The sequence below is a fragment of the Typopeltis vanoorti genome, chromosome 25, assembly GCF_054136105.1.
Source record: "Typopeltis vanoorti isolate ZY-2024b chromosome 25, IOZ_Tvanoo_1.0, whole genome shotgun sequence".
Lineage (NCBI taxonomy): Eukaryota > Metazoa > Arthropoda > Arachnida > Uropygi > Thelyphonidae > Typopeltis > Typopeltis vanoorti.
In genome coordinates, this window is record NC_143573.1 from 9122344 (window position 1) to 9147951 (window position 25608).

The window sequence follows — 25608 nt, forward strand, 5'->3', positions numbered from 1 at the left end:
TCCTATAATGCAAAACACATCTCCTTGCGGATATGTCTAATGTTATGCATTAAAGGAAGGGCCACTACCCAGACTAGTTTCGACCTTTATTGAGGTCTCTTCAGTGGGAGCCAGGCCCTAGTGGAAATACCAGGCAGAAGCATTAGCAGGTCATCTCTACCTATAGGAGTTGCCAAATGGTGTGCCACCCTTTTTTAATAAATTACTCTGGATTTAGAGAAAGATGTTGAAAGTTTATTTTTTCACTTGGTTAGAGTATAATAAAATTAGTTTAATCCTTTATCCAAGTGTGAGCAAACAAAGTTTGCGCCTGAAGTATCTTCAGGACTAGGGTAAAGTGATACAACACCAGGGCAACTTGTTGCAAAGGTGGAGAAAGCTACCAACACTCCTAACTCAGTATCTCCTATAATGCAAAACACATCTCCTTACGGATATGTCTAATGTTATGCATTAAAGGAAGGGCCACTACCCAGACTAGTTTCGACCTTTATTGAGGTCTCTTCAGTGGGAGCCAGGCCCTAGTGGAAATACCAGGCAGAAGCATTAGCAGGTCATCTCTACCTATAGGAGTTGCCAAATGGTGTGCCACCCTTTTTTTAATAAATTACTCTGGATTTAGAGAAAGATGTTGAAAGTTTATTTTTTCACTTGGTTAGAGTATAATAAAATTAGTTTAATCCTTTATCCAAGTGTGAGCAAACAAAGTTTGCGCCTGAAGTATCTTCAGGACTAGGGTAAAGTGATACAACACCAGGGCAACTCGTTGCAAAGGTGAAGAAAGCTACCAACACTCCTAACTCAGTATCTCCTATATAATGCAAAACACATCTCCTTGCGGATATGTCTAATGTTATGCATTAAAGGAAGGGCCACTACCCAGACTAGTTTCGACCTTTATTGAGGTCTCTTCAGTGGGAGCCAGGCCCTAGTGGAAATACCAGGCAGAAGCATTAGCAGGTCATCTCTACCTATAGGAGTTGCCAAATGGTGTGCCACCCTTCCTAGTCCTGAAGATACTTCAGGCGCAAACTTTGTTTGCTCACACTTGGATAAAGGATTAAACCAATTTTATTATACTCTAACCAAGTGAAAAAATAAACTTTCAACATCTTTCTCTAAATCCAGAGTAATTTATTAAAAAAGGGTGGCACACCATTTGGCAACTCCTATAGGTAGAGATGACCTGCTAATGCTTCTGCCTGGTATTTCCACTAGGGCCTGGCTCCCACTGAAGAGACCTCAATAAAGGTCGAAACTAGTCTGGGTAGTGGCCCTTCCTTTAATGCATAACATTAGACATATCCGCAAGGAGATGTGTTTTGCATTATAGGAGATACTGAGTTAGGAGTGTTGGTAGCTTTCTCCACCTTTGCAACGAGTTGCCCTGGTGTTGTATCACTTTACCCTAGTCCTGAAGATACTTCAGGTGCAAACTTTGTTTGCTCACACTTGGATAAAGGATTAAACTAATTTTATTATACTCTAACCAAGTGAAAAAATAAACTTTAAAATGGCCTTGTCTATAGGGGAATACAAGGAAATAACTTCAGATTTTTTATTTTTTTTTCAGTGACTCTTCAACAGTATTGTCTTTAGTGGTGTGAGAACCCTAATGTGAAACCTTGATTTAACAAATAAATAAAGCCTTTGAAACTTTTTTTTTTTTTTTTCATTTTTATTACATTTTTCAACCACAAAAAAAGCTGCCAAAAGTTACATCAAATTGTCTACAAAAATCTTAAATAACAAAATGTAAAATGTCATAAGTACAAGCCATACTTCACATTATCTAAAATAGGACTGTTTTTTTTTTTTTTTTTTTTTTTTTTTTTGCTGTATAAAAGTTGACAGCAAACATTTCAAAAATAAGCCATCAAATCTGGGCCATGCTATTGCACCTTTTGTCCCAAAAGGGAAGTCAAATTACATGTTGATCAATCAGAAGGTGAAAAACACGAAAGATACAGTATAAGCTCAGTATAGTTTCCCCACTGATGCACCAAAAACAAAAGCTATGTACATGTTATCTTATCTACTATATCCACATGACTAACATCAGTAAAAATGTACTGATTAAGCCCTGTTTACATTTCAGTACTCTATTTGTTACACAACATTCATCTCCTTTTTACAAGAATATAAAACAGTTTAACAATAGCTTTTAAAAATACTAAACTACTTATTAAAACACCTGAAATTATTAATGTTCACTGGGATATTTGTTACCACTTGAGGAAATACATCAGTAAAATTTTGCTTACCTGGCTTTTGTATAGGATTATGAACACTTATCATTATAGTAAACTACTGAACATATACATTCCCATGGGAACAATGCTACAGTAAAGTGCATCACAAACTTAAGAATGAATTACAAGGTTTCCTGTAGAATATGAAAATTTCTTTCTTTTTAAAAAAAAAAAAAAAAAAAATCTTAGTAAAGTGAAATTTTTGTGCAAAACACCACAGTAGAAATTCTAAAACATAAGAGGATTACAAGGTAGCATAGATGTGTTTTTAAATGTGTGTTAAGATATTTTGGTAGTAACACTTTAAGCCTGAATCATCACCAATTCTCTTGAATGCTATGTTTTGCAGGCTCTATAATCACAATCTTGATATTAAAATTTTGTTCTTTCTTTATATTTGAAACTATTCTCAATGAATGTGTTTATGTAAGGCACATTATGAATATATTTGTTTAGTAAGAGGTGATATTGCTCTCTTACACCACAGAGGTTGTCATTTCTTTGAGGATTTGAAAATAGTCCAGTCTAAGTGATACCAAAATTATGCTACAGCTATTATAATGGTATAAGCATCAGATAAACCATTTCAGTAATTCTGCATATTATTTACTGAGCATCATTAATCAGGATCATTGAACTGAGTAATATCAGTGGTTTTGCATTAGCAATGATTTTGATTTATTAAAAAATTAATGACAAAGAGGAAGAGTGTATAAGAAACACATTAATGCAACTAAACTATCCAAAAGATTAGCTAAGCATATTTCTCATAAGATAGAAGGATACTCATACATAAAACAATGTTTGAAAGAAATGTCTGAACATATCTACAGTGGCTGAAAGTGAAATGTTCAATGATTTGAGAATAAATCCTTCGTCCATCATCAGTGGGGGAGGGTAGGATATTTACAATAAATACTGTGCATGTAAAAGCTAAGAAAAGATTGTGTAAACTATATAATAAATCTTTGTTATATATTGAAAGTAAAGACTAGTATGTTGTTTGACTATGATTGAAATTCTATATTTGATCACATTGGCTATGACTTACATCTTTTTAACCCGTGACTATTTGCTATCTTTGTTGTGCAATATATATTTACAGGCATTTTTCCCAGGTAGTAGCAATGTAGTCCCCATAGTAGAATTCATTCATACGTTATCCATTTATTCTGTAAATGAAGTGAGCATGAATACTTTAAAATCAATCTTACAAAAAAATCTGTTGGCAGTATTTGTAATGTATGTGTTCAATATGCACTTAAATCAAATGGACAAGGGCAAAGTTTTAGTAGTATTTGAACATAAATTTGGATTAGTATGATTAATGGGAAATTAAATGCTGAAAGGTAATCTAATTGTTGAATTGAACTGAATAATATCAGTGGTTCCACATTTTTAGCTAAATTAGCTACTCACCATTATAGGCATACACTGTGTTTTGAAAGGAAATCAAAGCAAATCACAGTCTGCAGCCAATTTCTAGAATAGCTTTTTGAATTCTATAAGAAAATTTGATATTTATTTTATCTGCATTCTTTCTAGTCCTGAGTTATTCACAAATTTTCCCATCATAGTTATTATTTGGAGACTTTTTTTTCCCCCTTCCCTTGTTACTGACATATGATAAAGCCATGGCCAAAATGGAAAAAGAGGGCAAACATTTCTGTCTTTATCTCAGATGTGATCTGCCCAACCAAGGAGAATCCCAATAATGGAACAGATTCCATTATTGGAATTCTGGTTTAATCTCTAACTGAAAGTGGAGTAGAAGTATATAATATAATATCAAGAAAACACTACAGTTTTTAGTAAAAATGTTATAGTAGATAAAAAGATAATAAATACAGACAATTCATATCAGTTTAGGGATCAGATACAAAATTCTGTGATTCCATAGTTTATCTAATAGCACATCTGATATGGTGCATTGGAGCTATTTGAATAAGGAATATAGCAGTTTTTTTCGGTGGTATAAACAAAGCTAGAACTGCTGCTCCATAGTTTATGTTGGGAAGGGAAATAAATAACAATATCGGAACTTTTTAAGTCTAGGGTTTTAAAACTGATGCAGTATGTGCATCTAAGTACATGTAAAAATCAAAACATACACTGAAAAAGAGGGAATGTAACGTTACTCAGTCTTAATAAATTACAGCGATATCAAAATGTGCAAATCTGGAAATAAAATAATGCACGGCTGATGCATTTCACTTAGGATTTCTTTTGATGCAAATAAATTAGTAATTATATAAGGCAAGTTATAACATATATATATACTTAAAGAAATCATATATTGCAGTCTATTTAGTAACAAAATTTTATGCAATACATTTAAGATTTGTTTGATAACTTCTGAATATAGTACAAATCACATAACAAATCACAGATATTTAAGTTATAAAATAACTCTGCTCTATTTCTTATTTTTTTATATAATTAAAAGGGGTGTTATTAAGGGTAAAAGTAAATGTGGACAAATTTGAAATTCAGGATTAATGCCGATAGAAACAATAAAGCTTTTGTTTAAATAGACTTGATCCTCCAAATTAGAAAATGGGACTTACTTCCCTCAAACAATTTTCTCTTTTTAAAATTATTTTTCCAAAAATACACCCTCATTTAATTTACTTAAAATTGCACTTTTATATGCAACTATTTAAAATTTTGTCTTTTGAGATAGTCGATAACGTATACTTGCAATTCCATTTTTATCTGGGACAGGGTAGGGGTTCCTTTTTTGGGGGATGTCATCACTTTTCAAATTAGCTCCTACAGTTCTGCACAATGAATCACTATCAAACTTTCCACACAAGAAAAAATTTTTAAGTGTCCAACATAAAAGTCCAAGAATTCCAAATGTCCAAAGATAAATTATGTGGACAGGAAGCGGTTTTGTAATTGTTTGCCAGTCAAATTTAGCAATTACTAGAAATTCTGTAATTACTATTGTGAGAATTAGCCAAGACTGTCTGCCAAACTTTTTACATTCCCTAATTAAGATAATAAATAAAAATTATTTACCTAAAAACCAAAAAAATATTTTTAAATAAACTTAATTTTTCAGTATGATCATTAAATACAATGCTATACATTACATTTCAAAATTCTTTTCTTAAATTAATCATCAGGATAACCATATTTCTATCCAGTAAACAGGGCCACATTTACCATAAGGCACAGCCTCACTCTCTATGAGACCACATTTTAAAACCTTACTTCTCACAAACAATATAAAAAACAGCCAAGTTATAGATGCAAAATAAAATACTTATTTTTAAATATTAAATTCATAATATAAAAACTAGACGGTACTGAAAAATTTGAGGCTTCCCGCCTCACAAATTTGAAATATGTTGTCCTTTCCTTAGAATATAAAACTAACAGGAACTGTTGTATTGCATAAAATTCATGTACATGAGCGTACCATTTCTTTGCTGGATGTGTATATGCTGGATGCATATACACATCCAGCAAAAAAGATTCAGACCACCTGTTGAAAGAACATTGATAAGAAGTGCAATTTGACCATCACGTCCATTAGAAGGTGCGATAATCCTTCATGCTGAAAAGAACACTTAACTAGATTATCTGGCATATGTAGCTATCAGTTGCCTATAGCAAGAAACGCAAATGCTTGCCGTTTGCTCGGTAACCGGAATACCTACGAGTTATATACGCTAACCACTCGGCCAGCCTGGCTGGCCGAGTGGTTAGTGTATCCCTTCTCCAGCCAAAAGGCTGCGGGTTCGAATCCAGCCATGGGCATGGATGTTTGTCATTGTCTTTGGAAATATTAGTGGTGGTAGATGGCGTTGATGTAGTCAGATCCATTGAGTAGTGGAGATAGAGTTGTAGAGCAGGTGCCCTCCCTCGATGAGTCTTTGGACTCCCTGGAGGTGTCTAATAATGATATTCATTTTTGCTACTTGTTTTATAGTATAATTATAGTTTTTAATGCCAGTGCAAAATAAGAAATCCTTTCATACTTTCTTCATTTCATATTGTATCACTTTGGAAGATCAATGTCACTATCAATTTTTTTGCTAATTATTTTAATCGCCAAAACATTTTATTCTCCCAGAACTTGATTCAAGATAATTATTTTTGTCAAACAATTATTTTCTAAATTCATGAAAATCTGAATCTTAAAATAAAACAGCTTCATCTGTCAAAATTAAGTTTTTTTTAAAATTTTTTTTTTTTATAATCTTATTTACGATTTTGCTTCATAGAGAATCATATGTAAATCTTGAATCATATCTCGTAACGTTTAATCTTTATAAATGTAATCTGTAGGTTTTTGCACTTCAACTTTCTTGGTTTCCCCTAATTGCTCACTACAAATCGAAATAAACAGCGGTTGTGAAGTCTACTGTTATGTACATATTTTTGGCTAATTTCAATATTATGCGGAAGTTTTGAAGTAACGATATTTCCCCTACAGTTTATCATTTGAAACATGTATAGGAGCATGCATCAAAATGAAATTTCCAAAATTTTCATAATAGAATTAACATTGTATTTTGCCTTTGATGACTAACTCCCCTCTCAAAATTATCATCACACACACATATATAAATACTGCTAGGTAACATATGTGCACTTTCTTTTTGTTTGAATTCATTATTTTTCCAAAGTAATTGTACTAGAGGACTTTTAATATTCCTATTCCAAAATTAAATTGCGATTATTATAAATTAGCAAATTTTGTACATTTTCTCATTTATATTACTCAAGGAATAGAAGGAAGGTAAGATAGTGCTGTTGCACAAGGGTGGTGGTAGCAGACTGGAAGTGTCTAATTATAGGCCAGTTTGTGTGTCATCAGTAGTTGTTAAGGTCTTGGAGAAATTAGTGAGGGACTATATATAGCATTGGGCAGATGAGGGTAGTTATTTGTGAGAATCAACATGGATTTGTTAAGGGGTGCTCTTGCTTTAGTAATATGATTGCCTTTTATAATAGTGACAAGAGCAGTTGACGAGGGAAAGGCACTGCCGTTTTTTTAGATTTTGCAAAGGCGAATATCAGCTTATCACGTGACAGGGTATAATAAATTTAGTTTAATCCTTTATCCAAGTGTGTGCAAACAAAGTTTGCGTCTGAAAGTATCAGATATGTATAATAACATTATACATATCTGAAATAACAGTGATCTTTCAACATGTGACAGGGTGCCACATGATAAGCTGATGTTTAAGTTGCAGCACATGGGTTTAGATATCGGGTTAGTCAACTAGATTCAGGATTGGCTGTCTGATAGGTATCAGAGAGTTGTGTATTGTCCCACCATATCAAGGAGGCAGAAGGTTACAAGTGGTGTTCCACAGGGCTCAGTACTGGGACCTATATTGTTTAATCTTTATATCAATGACATTGTCAATGGATTACAAGGGGATATTCAGTTGTTTGCAGATGATGTGAAGCCGGGAAGGGTTATCAGTAATAGTACAGATGTGGCAGCCCTCTAAGAGGATTTGAATAAACTATACAGATGGGCAAATGAATGGGAGTCTCGGTTTAATGCAGCAAAATGTAGTCTTGAAGTTTGGGAACCATCGATGGGAGGATGCATACTTGATTGGAGGAGCTATACTGGAGGAAGTAGGAGAGACAAGAGATCTAGGGATGATGATGATGATTGATAAAAAACTGAAATTCAGGGAGCATGCTACAAAGGTGGTGAAGGTAACCCAGAGGACTGCTGCAATACTGAGAAGGACGGTGACTTGCAGAGATAAAAGAGTTATCATCCGTTTTTTAAGACCATGATCAGACCACACTTAGACTATTGTTCTCAGGTTTGGTCTCCAGGATTTGAAGGGGATAAATTAACTGTGGAAAGGGTACAAAGGCAGATAACAAAGATGGTTTCAGGACTGTACAATGTCAGTTACGAGGATCGACTGAGGGAATGTGGACTGCAGAGGTTGGTGGATAGAAGAAGGAGAGGTGATATGATCGAGACTTTTAAACTGTTGAGAGGCAGTTACAGGGTGGACATTGGGGAGTTTTTTAAGGTTGGTTGAACAGTGGGAAGGAGTGATGACAGGGAGGGCCATCCCTGGAAGTTATGAAAGGAGGCTGTGAGCAAGAGGGTGAGGATTGGTTGAATGCATTGCCTGAGAGAGTGTTTAGAGCAAGAATGGTCAATGGGTTCAAGGAGTGGTATGATAAACTTTGTATTTCCTAAAAACGTCCCATGATGAGTCTTTTGACTCCATGGAGGCCTGGATAATAATATTATTATTATTATTATTTCTTGATAAGTATAAAAGGAGCCTGTGTAGCTCAGTGGATGTGGCGTTTGCATACCACGGCGCTTGGCCGCACGAAGGAAGACTTGGTTTCGAGTCTAGTCGGCGACTAGAGGAAATTTTTCTAAACCTTTTTTGGACCGGTTCCCGAGTTAGTCGATCTCTGGCATGGGCAAGCGGATTTTTCCTTCCGGAAACTCGGGTTTATCGTCCCGTAAACTCAAGAAAATCGACCGTAGAACCCACATTATTTCAGACATTAAATATATCGCGTTAGGGTCAGGGACCACGAGATGGCGGCACATTTTTTGAGCCATCTCGCTTCACTGTGTACCGCTTAATTAGTGATAGCCTTGGGCCATCTATCTCTGATTGGTACCAGTGGAGATTGAACTGCCCACTCAGTCTCCAAAAGTTAGATATGGCTAAATGGCCTCGCCTACTCCCGTATACGGGAATAAAAAGGCATTAGCTGATTTTTTTTTTTCCTGATAAGTATAAATCATTAAATTATGTGATATTGGGGAAATTCGTGTTTAAAAAGTTTCATCCTACAAAAGCAATATCAGAATGAAATGTTTTGAACATCTGTAAATCAATCAGAAAGGTGTAAAAAAATAAAATAAATTTCTGTGTGTATTTGGCTATTATTAGGGACTTTTTAGTGTGTCTACTGGGAGTGTTCTTTCCTCACTTTCTCAATAATTTTCATTAACTTACAGACTGTTACTCAAGCAGAAAGGAACAGGTTTATAACCTTTTCCCTCTATCCAAAAAAATAAATGCTTATGTAACACATATGTGCCTTTTCTTTTAAATAATTCAAATCCTTTTTTCAAGATAATTGTATCAAATAATTTATAATTTTTTAATAATAAAAGTGAAACCGATCACTATAAATTAAAAAATCATTTTTGCATAAATACTGTATCAGCCTGTAAAAGAAATGTCAGTATTTCTGTGTTAGGATGTCTGTAATCAATATTGAAAATGAAACAAGACATTCTTCATGTATTTTGCAATACATCTTGAGGCAATTTAGTGTGATTTCTGGGGAAATGTTCTCTCTTGTCTTTCTCGATAGCAGTGAGAGTAATCTAAGATTTTAGTTTTTCCTCCAGCTAAGAGGATTATTATCGAACATTTCCAGGACACAGTAAAATTTAGAATTTAAAAACAAAAACTATGAATTTTCTTTTGTGCGGTATGCATAAACAGTTTTACATTGAAATTATAGCTTGGTAGTGCTAAAACTTAGAATAGTTTCAGCAGACCGATGAACAACTGCTTTCAGATTGCAAAGAAATAGTACAGAATTAGAAGCTTTGCCAGTACAATATTATTGCTTCATTTCTTTTGTCAAAATGGTAAACTGAAGTAACAGATTTTGAATACTGTCCAAAAGCTTTCAAGCCAATAGAAATTTAAAGTAGTTATGTAATTGAGTTCCAGGACAGGAGAAGGGAGGGAGTTGCAGTAGAAAATCTTTAAAATGAGCAAGAATCCATCCTACAAAAAAAAATCTGTTGCAATTTTAAGCAGAAGGTGAAGAGTCCTTGATAAAATATCATCGGATATAAATTTTTGATATTAAAAATTCTCACAATTGGAAACCCCGATTAATGCAGTTTAATATTATTATTATTACGTGACACCTCCAGAGAGAGCTTACTCTACAACTCTCTCTCCATCACTCAATCCACCAACTACACCAATGCTATCTACCACCACCAGTATTTTCATAGACAATCACAAACATCCATGCCCACAGTGGAACCCACAGCCTTTTGGCTGGAGAGCAGATATGCTAACCACTCGGCCAACAAATATCATTTGTTGGTCATATAAAAAAAATCGTTCCTAAAATTTAACTTCCTGCGACGATCCACATAATGGTATTTTGAAAGAAAAATACAGCTAATTTAGTGTTTTGACTAATTTCTCTCTTATTCCATATGAATTTATTCAATTGACTTCCTACTACACCAGCTTTATTGATTCTGTTGTCTATTTCTATATTTAATTTACCATCTTCACTAAAAATTGTGCCTAAGTAGCTGAAACGTTTTACATGTTCCACAGGTTCTCTGTTCACAACACAGCTGACATTTTCAACGATTCTGCCTATTTTCATTGTCTTTGTCTTTTTATTGCTGACCTTCATACCATATCTATTACAACAACTATTCAATTTAGTCAGAGAATCTTGCAGACTTGTAGCGGATTTATTTAGAAGTATAACATCATCTGCATAAAGCAAAGGGCTGACATTAACATCTTCAATTTTGATATCATGTTTAATACCACTTTCCTTCATAATGTGATCCATATAGATAATGAATAACAGAGGGGATAATGTACATCCTTGTCTCACACCAGATTTAATATTAAACCATCTTCCTGTACTTCCTTCAATTCTAACTGCTGACTTACAACTCAAATAAAGACTAAGTATTGCTTGATATAATGCCCCATTTACACCATATAACTGCAGTGTATTGAATAGCTTCTCTCTTGGCACCTTGTCATATGTCTTTTCCAAATCGACTAAACTTAAATACAGATCTTTGTTATATTCCCATGCTTTCTCGACTATTTGTCGTAACGTGAAGATCTGATCCTGACAGCTTCTATTTGGCCTGAATCCAGCTTGTTCTTCACCCAGCTTTTCTTCCACAATTCTTCTCAATCGTTTCTCAAGTATACTTGCATAGATCTTGCCAGGAACATGCAGTAGGGAAATACCTCTGTAATTCTCACATTCAGTTTTATTTCCCTTTTTATATATGGGTACTATGAGAGCTCTACTCCAATCATTAGGAATTTGTCCCTCTGTCCAGGGTTTCTGAACTATGCAGTGCAGCCACTGTAAGACTCTTATACCACCATACTTCAGCATTTCTGGTCGAATATCATCTACTCCTGCTGCCTTTCCATATTTCAAGCCTTTGATGGCTTTTTCTACTTCAAGTATGGATATGTATTCCTGACTGCATGCCTGGTCAGTGTTTTTTACCACTGTGCTGTCATCACTGCTTGTTTCATTTAGCAGTTTTTCAAAGTAATTACTCGATACTTAAAGGATATCTTTTTCTCCCGTTTTCATATCACCTTTATCATCTCTAACTCCTTTTACCGCACTCTTTCCACCATTCCTAAGCTTCTTCAACAACCTCCAGAATATTTTGCCACCTTCTTGATATTTATTTTCTATATTCTTGCCAAAGTCCTCCCATGACTTTTGTTTAGCTAGTTTTACACAGTGTTTAGCATTCTTGCATTTGTCTCTATATTCCCTAAGAGTACTTTTTTTTTTTGAAAGTTTGTTGAAAGTTTATTTTTCACTTGGTTAGAGTATAATAAATTTAGTTTAATCCTTTATCCAAGTGTGAGCAAACAAAGTTTGCACCTGAAAGTATCTTCAGGACTGGAGTAAGGTGGTTGTACCACCTTACCCCAGGCGCAAACTTTGTTTGCTCACACTTGGATAAAGGATTAAACTAAATTTATTATTATTCTCTAAGAGTACAAGCTGACTTATTTGACAGGAAGTTTTGATGTGCTTTCTTCTTTTCCTTCACTGCCTCCTTAACTTCCTGCGTCCACCAGGGAGTTCTAATTTTTTTTATCCTTACAGACAACCTCACCACATGCCTCTCTGGCAGAATCAATCAATGTTTTCTTCAAAGTTTGCCACTGAATCTCCAAGGTTTGATTCCTGTTCTCAAACTCTTTCATTTTTTCTTCAATAATCTTTGTGTATTTTAGTCTACAGTTCACATCTGAGAGCTGCTCAACTTTTATTCGCTTTAAAACTTTCTTACATGTCATTCTTTTCAATATTAAATTCAATTTTATCTTGCTCAAGACTAAATAGTGATCACTTCCAATTTCAAATCCTCTGTACATTCTGGTGTCCTGCACCAGGGAGAAAACATCACTATCAATAATAACATACTCAATGAGACTTTTCTTATTCCTAGCCTCTTCTCTCCATGTGAATTTGTGCACATTTTTATGTTGGAACATGGTGTTAGTAATAACCAGTCCATGTCCTGAGCAGAAATCCAACAGATATTTGCCATTATTATTAGCTTTGCTGTTTTCTCCAAATTTTCCCAAAATATTTTTGTATGTCTGACAATCATTTCCTACTCTGCTATTTAGATCCCCAACAAGGACCAACTTTTCCTTTTTCGTTGTGTCAGTTGCTTTTTCTAAAGCCTCAAAAAATTCCTCCACTTCTACCTTAGTAGAACCTTCTGTGGGACCATAGGCACAAATAAGTCTCATTGTCCAGTTTCCGATTCTCATATTTGCCCACATTACTCTACTTGAGACTGACTGCCATTCAAGAAGATTAGCCTCGTATTTTGTGTTGAATACTATGGCTACTCCTTCTTTTCCTTGATTGTCATTGCCTGAATATAACATTTTTTATTTATTGCTCAGAAAGATCTCACCAATTTTGGTCTTTTTTGTTTCATTCACCCCTATTATGTCAATCTGGTACTTATCTAATTCCTCAGCTAGCTCCATTTCTTTGCCATTCAGGCTTCTTACGTTGACAGTACCGATCTTTAACTCTGGTGATGTTGAGTTGGGGTTTGTTTTCAGCTGACTTTTCGCTGTTCACCCTGGTTCCCTGGAGAAAACAATGTTGGCCTTGTTTAACTGGGCAACGCCCCAGCCGGCATGAAATTTTGTTGTTGTACCATCATTTTTTATTTTGATGACTCACTATAGCAAATTAATTTCCTTTAGAACAGCATTGATCTCATGGAACTTTCAAGTGTGCAGGGTTGTTGTAAAGTGTTGGCTGTAATGAGGACTGACCATATTTCATGCATTAACAGAGAATCATATGATATTCAAATGCACAGATTCAGGAACTCATCAAATTTAAGTGGGTTTCAGCAAATCTTCCCACTTGTATGTTACTGATGGCATAACAAACATCATGATAATACATATAGAAAACCTAGCAATTTTTTTTTAACTAGGTTGTTTTTTAGCAGTGGTCTTCAGCCTAGACATCACTGACTTGCATTTGCAAACAAAGGTCTGATTATCTTGGGAGGTTAGGCAATAAAACACATTCTCTCAATCCCTCTATCTAAGAACTAATTAAGGATAGCTTTCAGTGGGATGGAAAAATGCGAGATCCATCACAGAAGAAACACAGAAGAAAGTGTTATCCTTCTGGTACCTGCAGGATAGCATAATTTTGCAGCATTCAAGTATGTTGCCCTATTATTGAGGTTTCCATAAAGAAGAATGACCCAATCATTGAATCAGAAGTCAGGACATACCACACATCAGTTTTAATTATATTTAGATTTTTAACCTTTCTAGATGTACCAAACTCACAACACTGTGTGTGTGTGTGAACTAGTGTAGAAGAAAGGAATCTTACGTTTCCAGAACAGTTAGGGATTGTATTAATTGTGGAAAATGCTATGGGGAAGATTGTTCCAAAGGACAGATGTATATGATATGAAGGAAGAAGATAAGTTCGTTGAGTTTGGAGCTGGATCATATATGGATGACCAGCAGCTGCCTGTGTCTACATATGATTAGAGGAAAGTGCAGAACGATGGTCGTGGGCCATTTTAGTGGAGCAGAGCTATGGAAATACCTATAGAAAAGACAATGCAGAAATAGTCTGTGGAAATGAACTGGAGGTTGTCAATGAGAGATGGATAATAGATTAAGCAAACATCTCTTTTCTGAATACAATTAAATATTCTAAGGGAGGTTTTTAGTGTGACACAGCATTCTAAGGTTGAGTAAATTTGGAATTTATAAGGTGCTGGGATTGAGCAGAAGAGAAGTACTGTTTGGAACAAAAGAGTACAAGCATTCTGAAGGGGCTACGGACATATGTTTGTGCCAGGATAAGCTAAATGTGAAAATCAACTCAAAAAGAGAACAGTGATCTTGGTTGGCAGGTGGAGGAAGGGTGGACATGTCTTTCCTCTGGGAAATAGATAGGCAAGTTTTGGTAGCAACAAAATTTGTTTAGATTATCTTCATCCCATTCAAGAATGTATAGCAGTGAAAGAAGATCATTGATGTATGGAAGAATGTATGTGCAAGCAAGCCTTGGAATACTACAACACTGATAGAAGAATCAGATGAAATAAATTATCCACTATGACATGCAATGAATGATAAGACAGGAAACTGGCAATCCACTCACAAAGGATGGGAGGAATGCCATGAGCTAGCTTATCTGCCTTGGACGTGTTAAGCATGTCCACAAGTTTCTCCAAGGCTTTCCCATAACTTGTATGCAAAGGTGGGAAGGTTAGTAAGGAAGTCTGCTTTAGAATGGATTCTGTAATTCTCATACTTTTGAGAATATTAAAGTGAGAGCAATTTGGACGATAGTTCGATGTCCTTTCATAGGAAGAGGCTGGATGGATAAAAACTTGCTTCCATGTTGGACAGATGAGTAAAGGCAATACAAGAGGTATATTATCTATGCCAGAGGCCTTACTAGTATCACAGTATCATACTGTGTACATTTCAGTGTAGAGGTAACTGAGAGTCCATTAAAAAACAAATTTCTGAATTCGCTTGTATCTTAACTGTTCTAAAATTACACAAATACAGTAAGCTCCTGGTTAATGCTGTTTTGTTATAGCATTCTTTTGCAAAAACACTCACTAAAACACTAATTCCCTGAATTGAACCCACCATCTTCAAAATCCTAGCAGTAGGTTAGGATTTTGAAGGTGGTGGGGTCACTCAATTTTCTGGCTTAAAGCAGTAATAATGACTACTGATTCCCTTAGTAGATCAATGAATTTGGTGTGAACAATGTGCATTCAGTTATTATATGCATATAGTAGTGTTTAAACACTTAAAAATAATTTCTTCTTGTTTGAGCCATAATGCCTAGAAAAAATAATGACTTCATCATCAAATTCCTGACATGTACCCCCAAGGGGTGTACAGGATATGAAAGCACTACATGAAAAATTTACATCATTACTAACTTCCAATCTACAATTTTCCTCCAAATCAGTCTATTACTTGTCAAGACTCCAATATTATCATTACCACATCTCATATTTCTATCGTCTAAGGTACACTGAACCGTATCAATCCGCCTATATCTTGGTCTTCCTCTGGGTCGTTTTCCTGCCAAAGTGGCAGAGAACGCTTGTTTTGCTAATCTTTCCTCGCCCATTCTGTTTAAGTGACCACCACCTGAGATTAGCTCTGCTAGCGCACTCCTGGATGCTGACAATGTCAAGTTCTTTCCTAATATCCTCGTTTTTAATATGATATTGCCATTGATGCCATCTGTTCACGCCTCTAATCTTTCTCAGGACTCTCATATCTGCGGTCTCTAATCTTTGGTCAAGTGTTTTACTTCTCATTAAGATGAAAAGTCAAACGGCTATATTTTCTGGCAAAGTTAATTAAATTAGGGGATAAAAATCCCTTATTATTTTACAGCCAGAATGCGAAACTCGAAGATCATTTTGTTTTACTTCTCACCGAGCTCTCAGATCCATAAGTTAAAACTGGTTTCAACACTGTCTTGTATACAGCTAATTTAGTGATCCGACTAAGATCTCTTATATGGAATAAGACTCTCTTATTCCATATAAATTTATTCAATTGACTTCCTACCATACCAGCTTTGTTGATTCTGTTGTCAATTTCCATATTTAATTTACCATCTTCACTAAAAATTCTGCCTAAGTAGCTGAAATGTTTTACTTGTTCCACAGGTTCTCTGTTCACAACACAGTTGACATTTTCAACGATTCTGCCTATTTTCATTGTCTTTTTAATGCTGACCTTCATATCATATCTATTACAACAGTTATTCAATTTAGTCAGAGAATCTTGCAAACTTGTAGCGGATTTATTCAGAAGTATAACATCATCTGCATAAAGCAAAGAGCTGACATTAAAATCTCCAATTTTGATATCATGTTTAATACCACTTTCCTTCATAATGTGATCCATATAGATAATGAATAACAGAGGGGATAATGTACATCCTTGTCTCACACCAGATTTAACATTAAACCATCTTCGTGTACATCCTTCAATTCTAACTGCCAACTTACATACAGACTAAGTATTGCTTGATATAATGACCCATTGACACCATATAACAGTAGCGTATTGAGTAGCTTCTCTCTTGGCACCTTGTCATATGCCTTTTCCAGTTCGACAAAACTTAAATACAGATCTTTGTTATATTAACATGCTTTCTCAACTATTTGTCGTAAAGTGAAGATCTGATCCTGATAGCCTCTATTTGGCCTGAATCCAGCTTGTTCTTCACCAAGCTTATCTTCCACAATTCTTCTCAACCGTTTCTCAAGTATACTTGCACAGATCTTGCCAGGAACACTCAGCAGGGAAATACCTTTGTAATTCTCACATTCAGTTTTATTTCCCTTTTTTATATATGGGGACTATTAGAGCTCTACTCCAATCATCGGGAATTCATCCCCTGTCCAGGCTTTCTGAACTATGCAGTGCAGCCAGTGTAAGACCTTTATACCACCATACTTCAGCATTTCTGGTCGAATATCATCTACTCCTACTGAATTTTTCAACTTCAAGTATGGATATGTATTCCTGACTGTATGCCTGTTGAGTGTTTTTTTACTGCTGTGCTATCACTGCTTGTTTCATTTAGCAATTTTTCAAAGTAATTTACTCCATACTTCAAGGATATCTTTTTCTCCTGTTTGCATGTCACCTTTATCACCTCTAACTCCTTTTACAGCATTCTTTCCTCCATTTCTAAGCTTCTTAAACAACCTCAAGAATATCTTACCACCTTCTTGATATTTATTTTCTATGTTCTTGCCAAAGTCCTCCCATGACTTTTTTTTAGCTAGTTTTACACAATGTTTCGCTTACATTTGTCTCTGTATTCTCTAAGAGCAAAAGCTGACTTATTTGACAGGAACTTTTGATATGATTTTTTCTTTTCCTTCACTGCCTCTTTAAATTCCTGTGTCCACCATGGCGTCCTGATTTTTCTATCCTTGCAGACAACCTCACCACATGCCTCTCTAGCTGAATCAATCAGAGTTTCCTTCAAGGCTTGCCACTGAATCTCCAAGGTTTGGTTTGTGTTCTCAAACTCTTTCATTTTTTCTTGAATAATCTTTGTGCATGTTAGTCTACAGTTCACATCTGAGAGCTGCTCAACTATTATTCACTTTAAAACTTTCTTACATGTTATTCTTTTCAATATGAAATTCAATTTTATACTGCTCAAGACTAAATAGGGATCACTTCCAATTTCAAATCCTCTGTACACTCTGGTGTCCTACACCAGGGAGAAAACATCACTATCAATAATAACATAGCCAATGAGACTTTTCTTATTCCTTGCCTCTTCTCTCCATGTGAATTTGTGCACATTTTTATGCTGGAACATGGTGTTAGTACTAACCAGTCCATGTCCTGAGCAGAAATCCAACAGGCATTTGTCATTATTATTAGCTTTGCTCTTTTCTCCAAATTTTCACAAAATATTTTTGTATTTCTGACAATCATTTCCTACTCTGCTATTTAGATCCCCAACAAGGACCAACTTTTCCTTTTTCGTTGTGTCAGTTGCTTTTTCTAAAGCCTCAAAAAATTCCTCCACTTCTACCTTAGTAGAACCTTCTGGGGGACCATAGGCACAAATAAGTCTCATTGTCCAGTTCCCCATTCTCATATTTGCCCACATCACGCTACTTGAGACTGACTGCCATTCAAGAAGATTAGCCTCGTATTTTGTGTTGAATACTATGGTTACGCCTTCTTTTCCTTGATTGTCATTGCCTGAATATAACATTTTGTATTTATTGCTCAGAAAGATCTCACCAGTTTTTGTCTTTTTTGTTTTAGTCACCCCTATTATGTCGATCTGGTACTTATCTAATTCCTCAGCTAGTTCTATTTCTTTGCCATTCAGGCTTCTTATGTTGATAGTACCGATCTTTAACTCTGGTGATGTTGAGTTCGGGGGTGTTTTCAGATTTGTTCCAGTAATTGACTTTTCGCTGTTCACCCTGGTTCCCTGGCGAAAACAACGGGGGCCTTGTTTAACAGGGCGATGCCCCAGCTGGCATGAAATTGTGTTATGTTGTACCATCATTTTTTATTTTGGTTTAACCAATAAGAATACAATTTGGTTGGCTAAATCCCAAATTGCCAGCCCATCCTCGTTCGTTCAGTATCCACGTAGATACCCAACAGGGTGCACCACGAGAAGGTGAGGATTGGACATTAGGTCAGGAGCCGTGGACGGTTCTCCGCATTCCTTTAAAGGCTATGTGGAGGTCTCCTCTCAGTTATACAGCTTTGACCTTTAACCACCTCAGAAAGAATAATGAACATAAAAAAAATCAAAGATGCAAAGAAAAAGTATTTCCTTGGGTACAAAATTTCAAGTGTTTGTTACCTTTGTTTTATCTGCAATTCTCCCACATCTTTCTATACAAATAATCATCATTTCATCATTGTTCATCTTCATTGCTGAAATCTTTTGGGTCAACCTTTTCCAATGCAATTTCTAATAACTACTCATTAAGAACTCTGTCAACAATCATTTCATTTATATCATTAATGGCATAATCATCAAATCCTTTACCATCAACTGCTTGTGCCAAAGTGATTATTTCTGTATACACTTCATCGATCATATTTGAAGGTGCAGTATTTTTGCTTTTGACGCATTCTGGCCAAATTCCAACATGCATTCAAAGTTGATGGTCTTATTTCAGATAAGGCCAAAGCTAAATGTTTTACACAATCCACGACTGAAAAGTTTTTCTAAACATCAATAACACTAAGGTTTTGATCATTATCTATTTTATTCAAAATGTATTGAAATGCTTGCCTTACATAATATGTTTTGAATGCTGTAATTATTCCCTGGTCTAATGGCTGAATTAAAGAAGTGGTATTAGGAGGCAGGAAAACAATTTTTATCATTGGGATGTTCCAAATTTGGGTGACTCGGTGCACTCTCTATCACCAAAAGAATTTTAAAAATCATGCCCTTGTCCTCAACGCCTTACTTCTGGAACAAAACAATAGTAAAACCACTAGCTGAAAACTGCTGTTGTAACCCATACTTTTTTGTTTGTCATCCAATGAAATGACAATTTTATTCAGGTTGACTCCTTTTAATAGCTCGTGGGTGAGATGACTGATTGTTTAGGAGAGGGTTTATCATACAATCTCCTGAAGTGTTGCCTCAGAATAAAAACGTAATATGATCTTTAGCCATTTTGAAACTAGCACTTTTTTTGGATTTGCCTGTATATGTTCTGCTCAGCATCCTTTTCCAAAAGAGACCAGTTTCATCTGCATTAAAAACTTGATCAACAGTGTAACTGCCATCTTCAATTATTTTGGCAGCTGTCATATTTCTAGAAGCAATTTCACTTTTCATTTTGACATTATGAATTGCATGTCTTTCCAAAAATTCTTGCAACCATCAGTCACTCGCAGCAAATTTATTATTTTTTTGTCATCAGTTAGTTGGGAGGAAGTTGCTGGTTCTAGTTCCTTTATTTTCTCCTAAGTTCCTAAAGCCTTCAGTTTAATAGTATTATGTCTACTGGTATGTGTTTTTGTATGTGATTTTCAATCCATGTTAGCAGCATCGTTTCCATTTTTTCTATAACTGTACCTCTGGTATATGAAGAAGACTTGGTGCTCAATTTTGTACCAGAGTCTACAGATTGTTGTATAGCACTTTCATTTTTTTATTTTTATTTTAATTGTTCATATCATAGCTTCATTCAAATTAAAACTTTTGCCAATAGATGTGTAACCTTCACCTTTTGCAAGCTGGTCTAAGATTTCTATTTTTAAAGAATTTTTTTTTGTTTGTTTGTTTTCTCTGTATTTTCAATTAGTTAATTAAATCATGTTATAAAAATTGTAACTTACCTTAACAAAAAAAATTCAAGTTTATTTTTTTGATTTAATTATAACAGTCTGGAAATACATTTTCATTTTTGAATTTAGATGATCATATGAAAATATGTAATATGAACACAATATGAAAGTAACATATTAAAAATAATAATACATTTTGTTACAAAAATAAACTTAAATTTCAAAAAAATAATAATAAATAAAATAAAATAAAAAAGCACACATACTTAACAGGATTATTTTTGTCAACTGTGTTATTTGAAAACCATGTAAAAAGGACTGTGTAAAAAGAGGATTGAGTGTAATTTTTCATCTCTCCATTTAGTCATTTACAAAATGGATACCTCTGAGATGTGGCTTCAATTTAGGAAGTAACCTACAGTCAAGCACAAGCTGTAGGATAGATGCTCCAGAACTTCAAACGTGATCTTGTTGATATCCACTGAAGTGAATGGACAACTTTGCATTCATTATGTTGCACAAGCAATGGCTGTTTCTTGATGCAAATGCAATTTTCTCAAACTTGAAATATTGGTATCCCTTACACTATGTAGTCTTAGTGAATGTGTTTTTGTCCTGTCCCAAATGGCACTTACCAACCTAATGCCTCTGTTTAGTAACACTGAAGTATTTGGCAACAAACTTCCAGTCTTGCTTGTTTCATTTTACTTTCCAAGAGATATGGTACTTGGGTTGTTTCTTGTCTATATATAGTGCATACATTTTTATGTAGACTAATTCTATAATGCTTTGGGTAAGTTGTGCAAATTGAATGTTCAATTACATCTAGTAATCTCTGAATTATTTGCTGAATTTGTTCTGCTTCCTACTTATGAGAATACCTATGTGAGGCAGACTTCAAGATCTAGCCATTGCTGGACCTTGTTCTTTACCCAGTGGCACAGAGCATTCACTTTTAAAGCTTCATAATAAAAACCTTGTAACTGGTAGTGAATTTCAATGGCACACACATTTTCGTGTATCAAAAAGTCGATTACTGAGCATGCATGTAATTTTCCATGCTTTGACATGCTTGTAAAAGGCTCATCCATCATATGCGTGAAATGCAAACTCTGAGCACTTTATACTAAGTGGAAGGATGAAGGAACAAACCAAGATCAGACATGCTTCAAAGCCACTCACACTCCTAACACTGTGCATGTGTAGGTATTTTGAAATACTATTCATAAATAAAGGTTAAAGTATTTATGAGATTTCACAGGATTAAATCAATGAAAAAAAATAATAAACAAATAAAAAACTATACTTACGGATCATCAAGATATTGAAATGTTTCTCTGATAGCTACAGCTCCACTCAGTACTATGAGTACTAATCGTAAAAGGTTAAGAAGGTGAGGTGGTTCCAACCAAAGTACAAATTTCAAATAGAATGTATTCAGCTCAGCCAAGAGACTCTAGTAAACAATATATATATATAAAAAAAAAGTCATATTACTTTTAAGATAACAAATCAGTTAATTACTAATACAGTGAGCCACATAGCATCCAACCTCCTATAAGTAGATACTATAATTGGTTAAGTTGATAGTTAATTTAGAGTTGATAGCAACTCTAAATCCCACCTTGACATGGAAATTTGTGACTATCTTTAGATGGAAGATGAGTTTCATCAACTGGTGCGAAACCATCTTGGAGGCCTGAAATAGTTTGAAAAAATTCCATATTTGGTATCTAGAGTGAATTTTCCATATTATCTAACCTTTAGTCCAATCATGGATTTAGCGACTCTCACCGCAGCAAACACTATTATAACAAACTACTAAAAGGACCCAACCAAATCCCAAATAGGCACAAAAGCATTATAAAGAAATTCATCATAGCAAACTGTTTACTAAAACAAACTGTCTGTAATTCCTCAAGGTTCACTACACTTATTCTTGTTGAGAGGCTTATACGCTGGTTAAACATGATAACTAATATTTAAGGAATTGACAGCGTATACTAGAAATATAGATTAAATAAACTTTAATATATACTTTCTGATATTTTGGCGAACGTCACGTTGCCATCTTCTTGGGAACTTACTACAAAGACACGTGCACACAAGTACTAATAACAGCAAATGAGACTGAAGCTAGGAAGCTAGCGTTTCCTAAAGTCCTGATGGTGCCCCCTGGCAGGCTATATTGGTAGTTCTTGGCCTTTGGGCTGAAGTTCTTCTGATAAAGGTTTCCCAAATTTGGGGCAGTTTCATGCATCCAAATTTGTTGAGGTTTGGCATATTCCTAAGGGCCGAGGCTGATTCCATGAATAGTCTTTCATACTTGAACTTGCTGTGGTGTATTACTGTGGCTTTCTTCCATCTTATTCTGTGGCGAGTATCCAGAGCAAGGTCTGCAAGCCCAGAGTGGCTGTACTGGTAAAATTGGATGTAATCCTTGTGTTCTGAGATTCTGATATTTGCTGTCCTGCCTGTTTGGCCAAAGTAGGACAGTTTACAGCTGCAAGGGACCTGGTATACACCAGGTAGGTCTAGGGGAAGTGGTTGGTCTTTGGTGGAGCGGATAAGGGATGCCAGTTTTCTATGTGGTCTGTAACAAGTGGTCAAGTAGTGTTTTTTTAGGATTTTATTGATTTTTTCCGAGGTGCCTCTGATGTAGGGAATAGTGATAGATTTAGAGTAATCTTTTTTGTGAAGGGGAGGGGGTGGTGGGTTGTGGATAACTGGGTTAAGTATTTTTTGGATTTTTTGGAGGGGGGTAGCGGCTGAGAAAGTGTCACGGATGTGATTTAGTTCAGTGGTTAGGGTTTGATCATTAGAACAGATTATTTTTGCCCTGTTGAATAATGTTTTAATAACTCCATATTGTTGTGAGGGGGGGTGGTGGGATTGTTGGTGAATGCATCTGCCTGTATGGGTGGGTTTTCTATAAACTGAGAAAACCAAGGTTCCATCAGGTTGGCGGGTGACTAGTGTGTCTAGGAAGGGGAGGTTATTGTTTTCCTCTTTTTCCAGGGTGAATTTGATTCTAGGGTGTTGGTTGTTCAAGTGTGTTAGGAAGGAGAGGAGTGAATCCGGGCCATGTGGCCAAATAGCGAAAACATCATCAACGTAGCGAAGCCATTTGGTAGGTTTTTGTGGGGCTGAGTTTAAGGCTTTCTCTTCAAACATCTCCATGAAGAAGTTGGCCAAGGGTGGGGAAAGTGGTGAACCCATGGCTGTCCCCTCATTCTGTTTGTAGAATTTTTCCTACCAAACGAAATAGCCTGAGTTCATTGTAAACTGAAATAGGGCTGAGATATCGGGAGGAAATTTAGCTTGGATTAGCTCTAAGGTTTCTTTGAGGGGGACATTCGTGAATAGGGGGGAGACATCAAAACTGACCATTATGTCATTATGTTGGAGTGCAAGGTTTTCTATACTGGCTTTGAAGTGGGCTGAGTTTTTTATGTGTTATGGTGTATTGCCAGTATAGTGTGAGAGCGCTTTGGCTAAATGCTTGGCTAGTTTGTAAGTGGGGGAATCAATGCCATCCACTATGGGACGTAATGGCACATTTTCTTTGTGTATTTTTGGGAGCCCATATATGCGGGGGGGGTCTAGAGTTATAGGGTTTTAGTCTGTTGGTAATCTCCACAGGCCAAGAAGTGACCTTCTTAAGGAGCCTATGGAGTTTTCTAATTTGTGAGTTGGTGGGATTGTAATCAATGGGGAGGTAAGTGGAACGATCTAATAATAAAGCCTTGAGCTTACCTGTGTAATCTTTAAGATTAAGTACCACAGTGGCGTTTCCCTTATCCGCTTTGGTGATCACTATTTTTTTGTTTCTTTTCAATTCTTGTAGTGCCTTGTATTCACTACTGGATATGTTGGATTTTGGAGGTTTTGCTTTGTTGAGAACACAGGCTACATCCAATCTGATATCGTTGGCGATGTGGTTAGGCAGTTGGCGAATCCCGCGTTCAATTTGAATCATTAATTCCTCGGCCGGTAATTTCCTAGGAGCAATGGCGAAGTTCTGACCACGTGACAGAGCGTGGAGTGCTTCTGGCTTTAAGGTAGCTGACGATAGGTTAACAACAGTGTTGGTTTGTAGTTTGGGCGCCGAGTTCTTTGTTAATTTATCAAACTTGTTGATATGTCGGCTTCGTACTCGTTCAAATTCTTTTTTAGCTGCCGTACACGAGACATCATGTAGTACCGACCAAAGCTCGTGATTCAGCGTAAGTGAAAGCTCATTTTCTAGCGTTGATATAGCGCTGTTTATGTCGGCTAGGGAACCGCGTGTGGCGGCAATTTGCTCCCGAAGTAATGCCTGGCTAGCGCGGTTGTAAATACGGAGAGCTTTCTGTGAGATGAAGCGGTGTTTAAATTTGACACAGTTCGGGATGACATGATTATCCCGGCAGCGTTTTAGGAATGCTAGACGGTTAAGTTGTCTGGATAATTTCAGCTTCAGTTTGCCGTAATGGCGGGCCTTGCGTGCGAAGAGATCTCCGTGGATGATCATTATTCTTATTGAGAGGCTTATACGCTGGTTAAACATGATAACTAATATTTAAGGAATTGACAGCGCATACTAGAAATATAGATTAAATAAACTTTAATATATACTTTCCGACATTTCGGCGAACGTCACGTTGCCATCTTCTTGGGAACTTACTACAAAGACACGTGCACACAAGTACTAATAACAGCAAATGAGACTGAAGCTAGGAAGCTAGTGTTTCCTAAAGTCCTGATGGTGCCCCCTGGCGGGCTATATTGGTAGTTCTTGGCCTTTGGGCTGAAGTTCTTCTGATAAAGGTTTCCCAAATTTGGAGCAGTTTCATGCATCCAAATTTGTTGAGGTTTGGCATGTTCCTAAGGGCCGAGGCTGATTCCATGAATAGTCTTTCATACTTGAACTTGCTGCGGTGTATTACTGTGGATTTCTTCCATCTTATTCTGTGGCGAGTTATCAGAAGAACTTCAGCCCAAAGGCCAAGAACTACCAATATAGCCCGCCAGGGGGCACCATCAGGACTTTAGGAAACGCTAGCTTCCTATCTTCAGTCTCATTTGCTGTTATTAGTACTTGTGTGCACGTGTCTTTGTAGTAAGTTCCCAAGAAGATGGCAACGTGACATTCGCCAAAATATCGGAAAGTATATATTAAAGTTTATTTAATCTATATTTCTAGTATACGCTGTCAATTCCTTAAA

The 25608-nt window shown here is 35.9% G+C and overlaps 1 protein-coding gene across 2 annotated transcripts in view; it reads right to left on the minus strand.

Annotated features, from left to right (window-relative positions):
- Nucleotides 1-2398: 2398 nt before the first annotated feature.
- The window catches only part of LOC150092522 (phosphatidylserine synthase 2-like), a 227124-nt gene continuing 203914 nt past the window's right edge, over nucleotides 2399-25608 (minus strand). For both annotated transcript variants that reach the window (XM_090414516.1, XM_090414515.1), the window contains 2 exons: nucleotides 21712-21857; nucleotides 2399-5245 (listed from right to left, as the gene is read on the minus strand). In XM_090414516.1, the coding sequence (XP_090270642.1) occupies nucleotides 4912-5245; nucleotides 21712-21857 (480 nt within the window). In that variant the 3' untranslated portion in view covers nucleotides 2399-4911. The remainder of the gene's footprint in view (nucleotides 5246-21711; nucleotides 21858-25608) is intronic.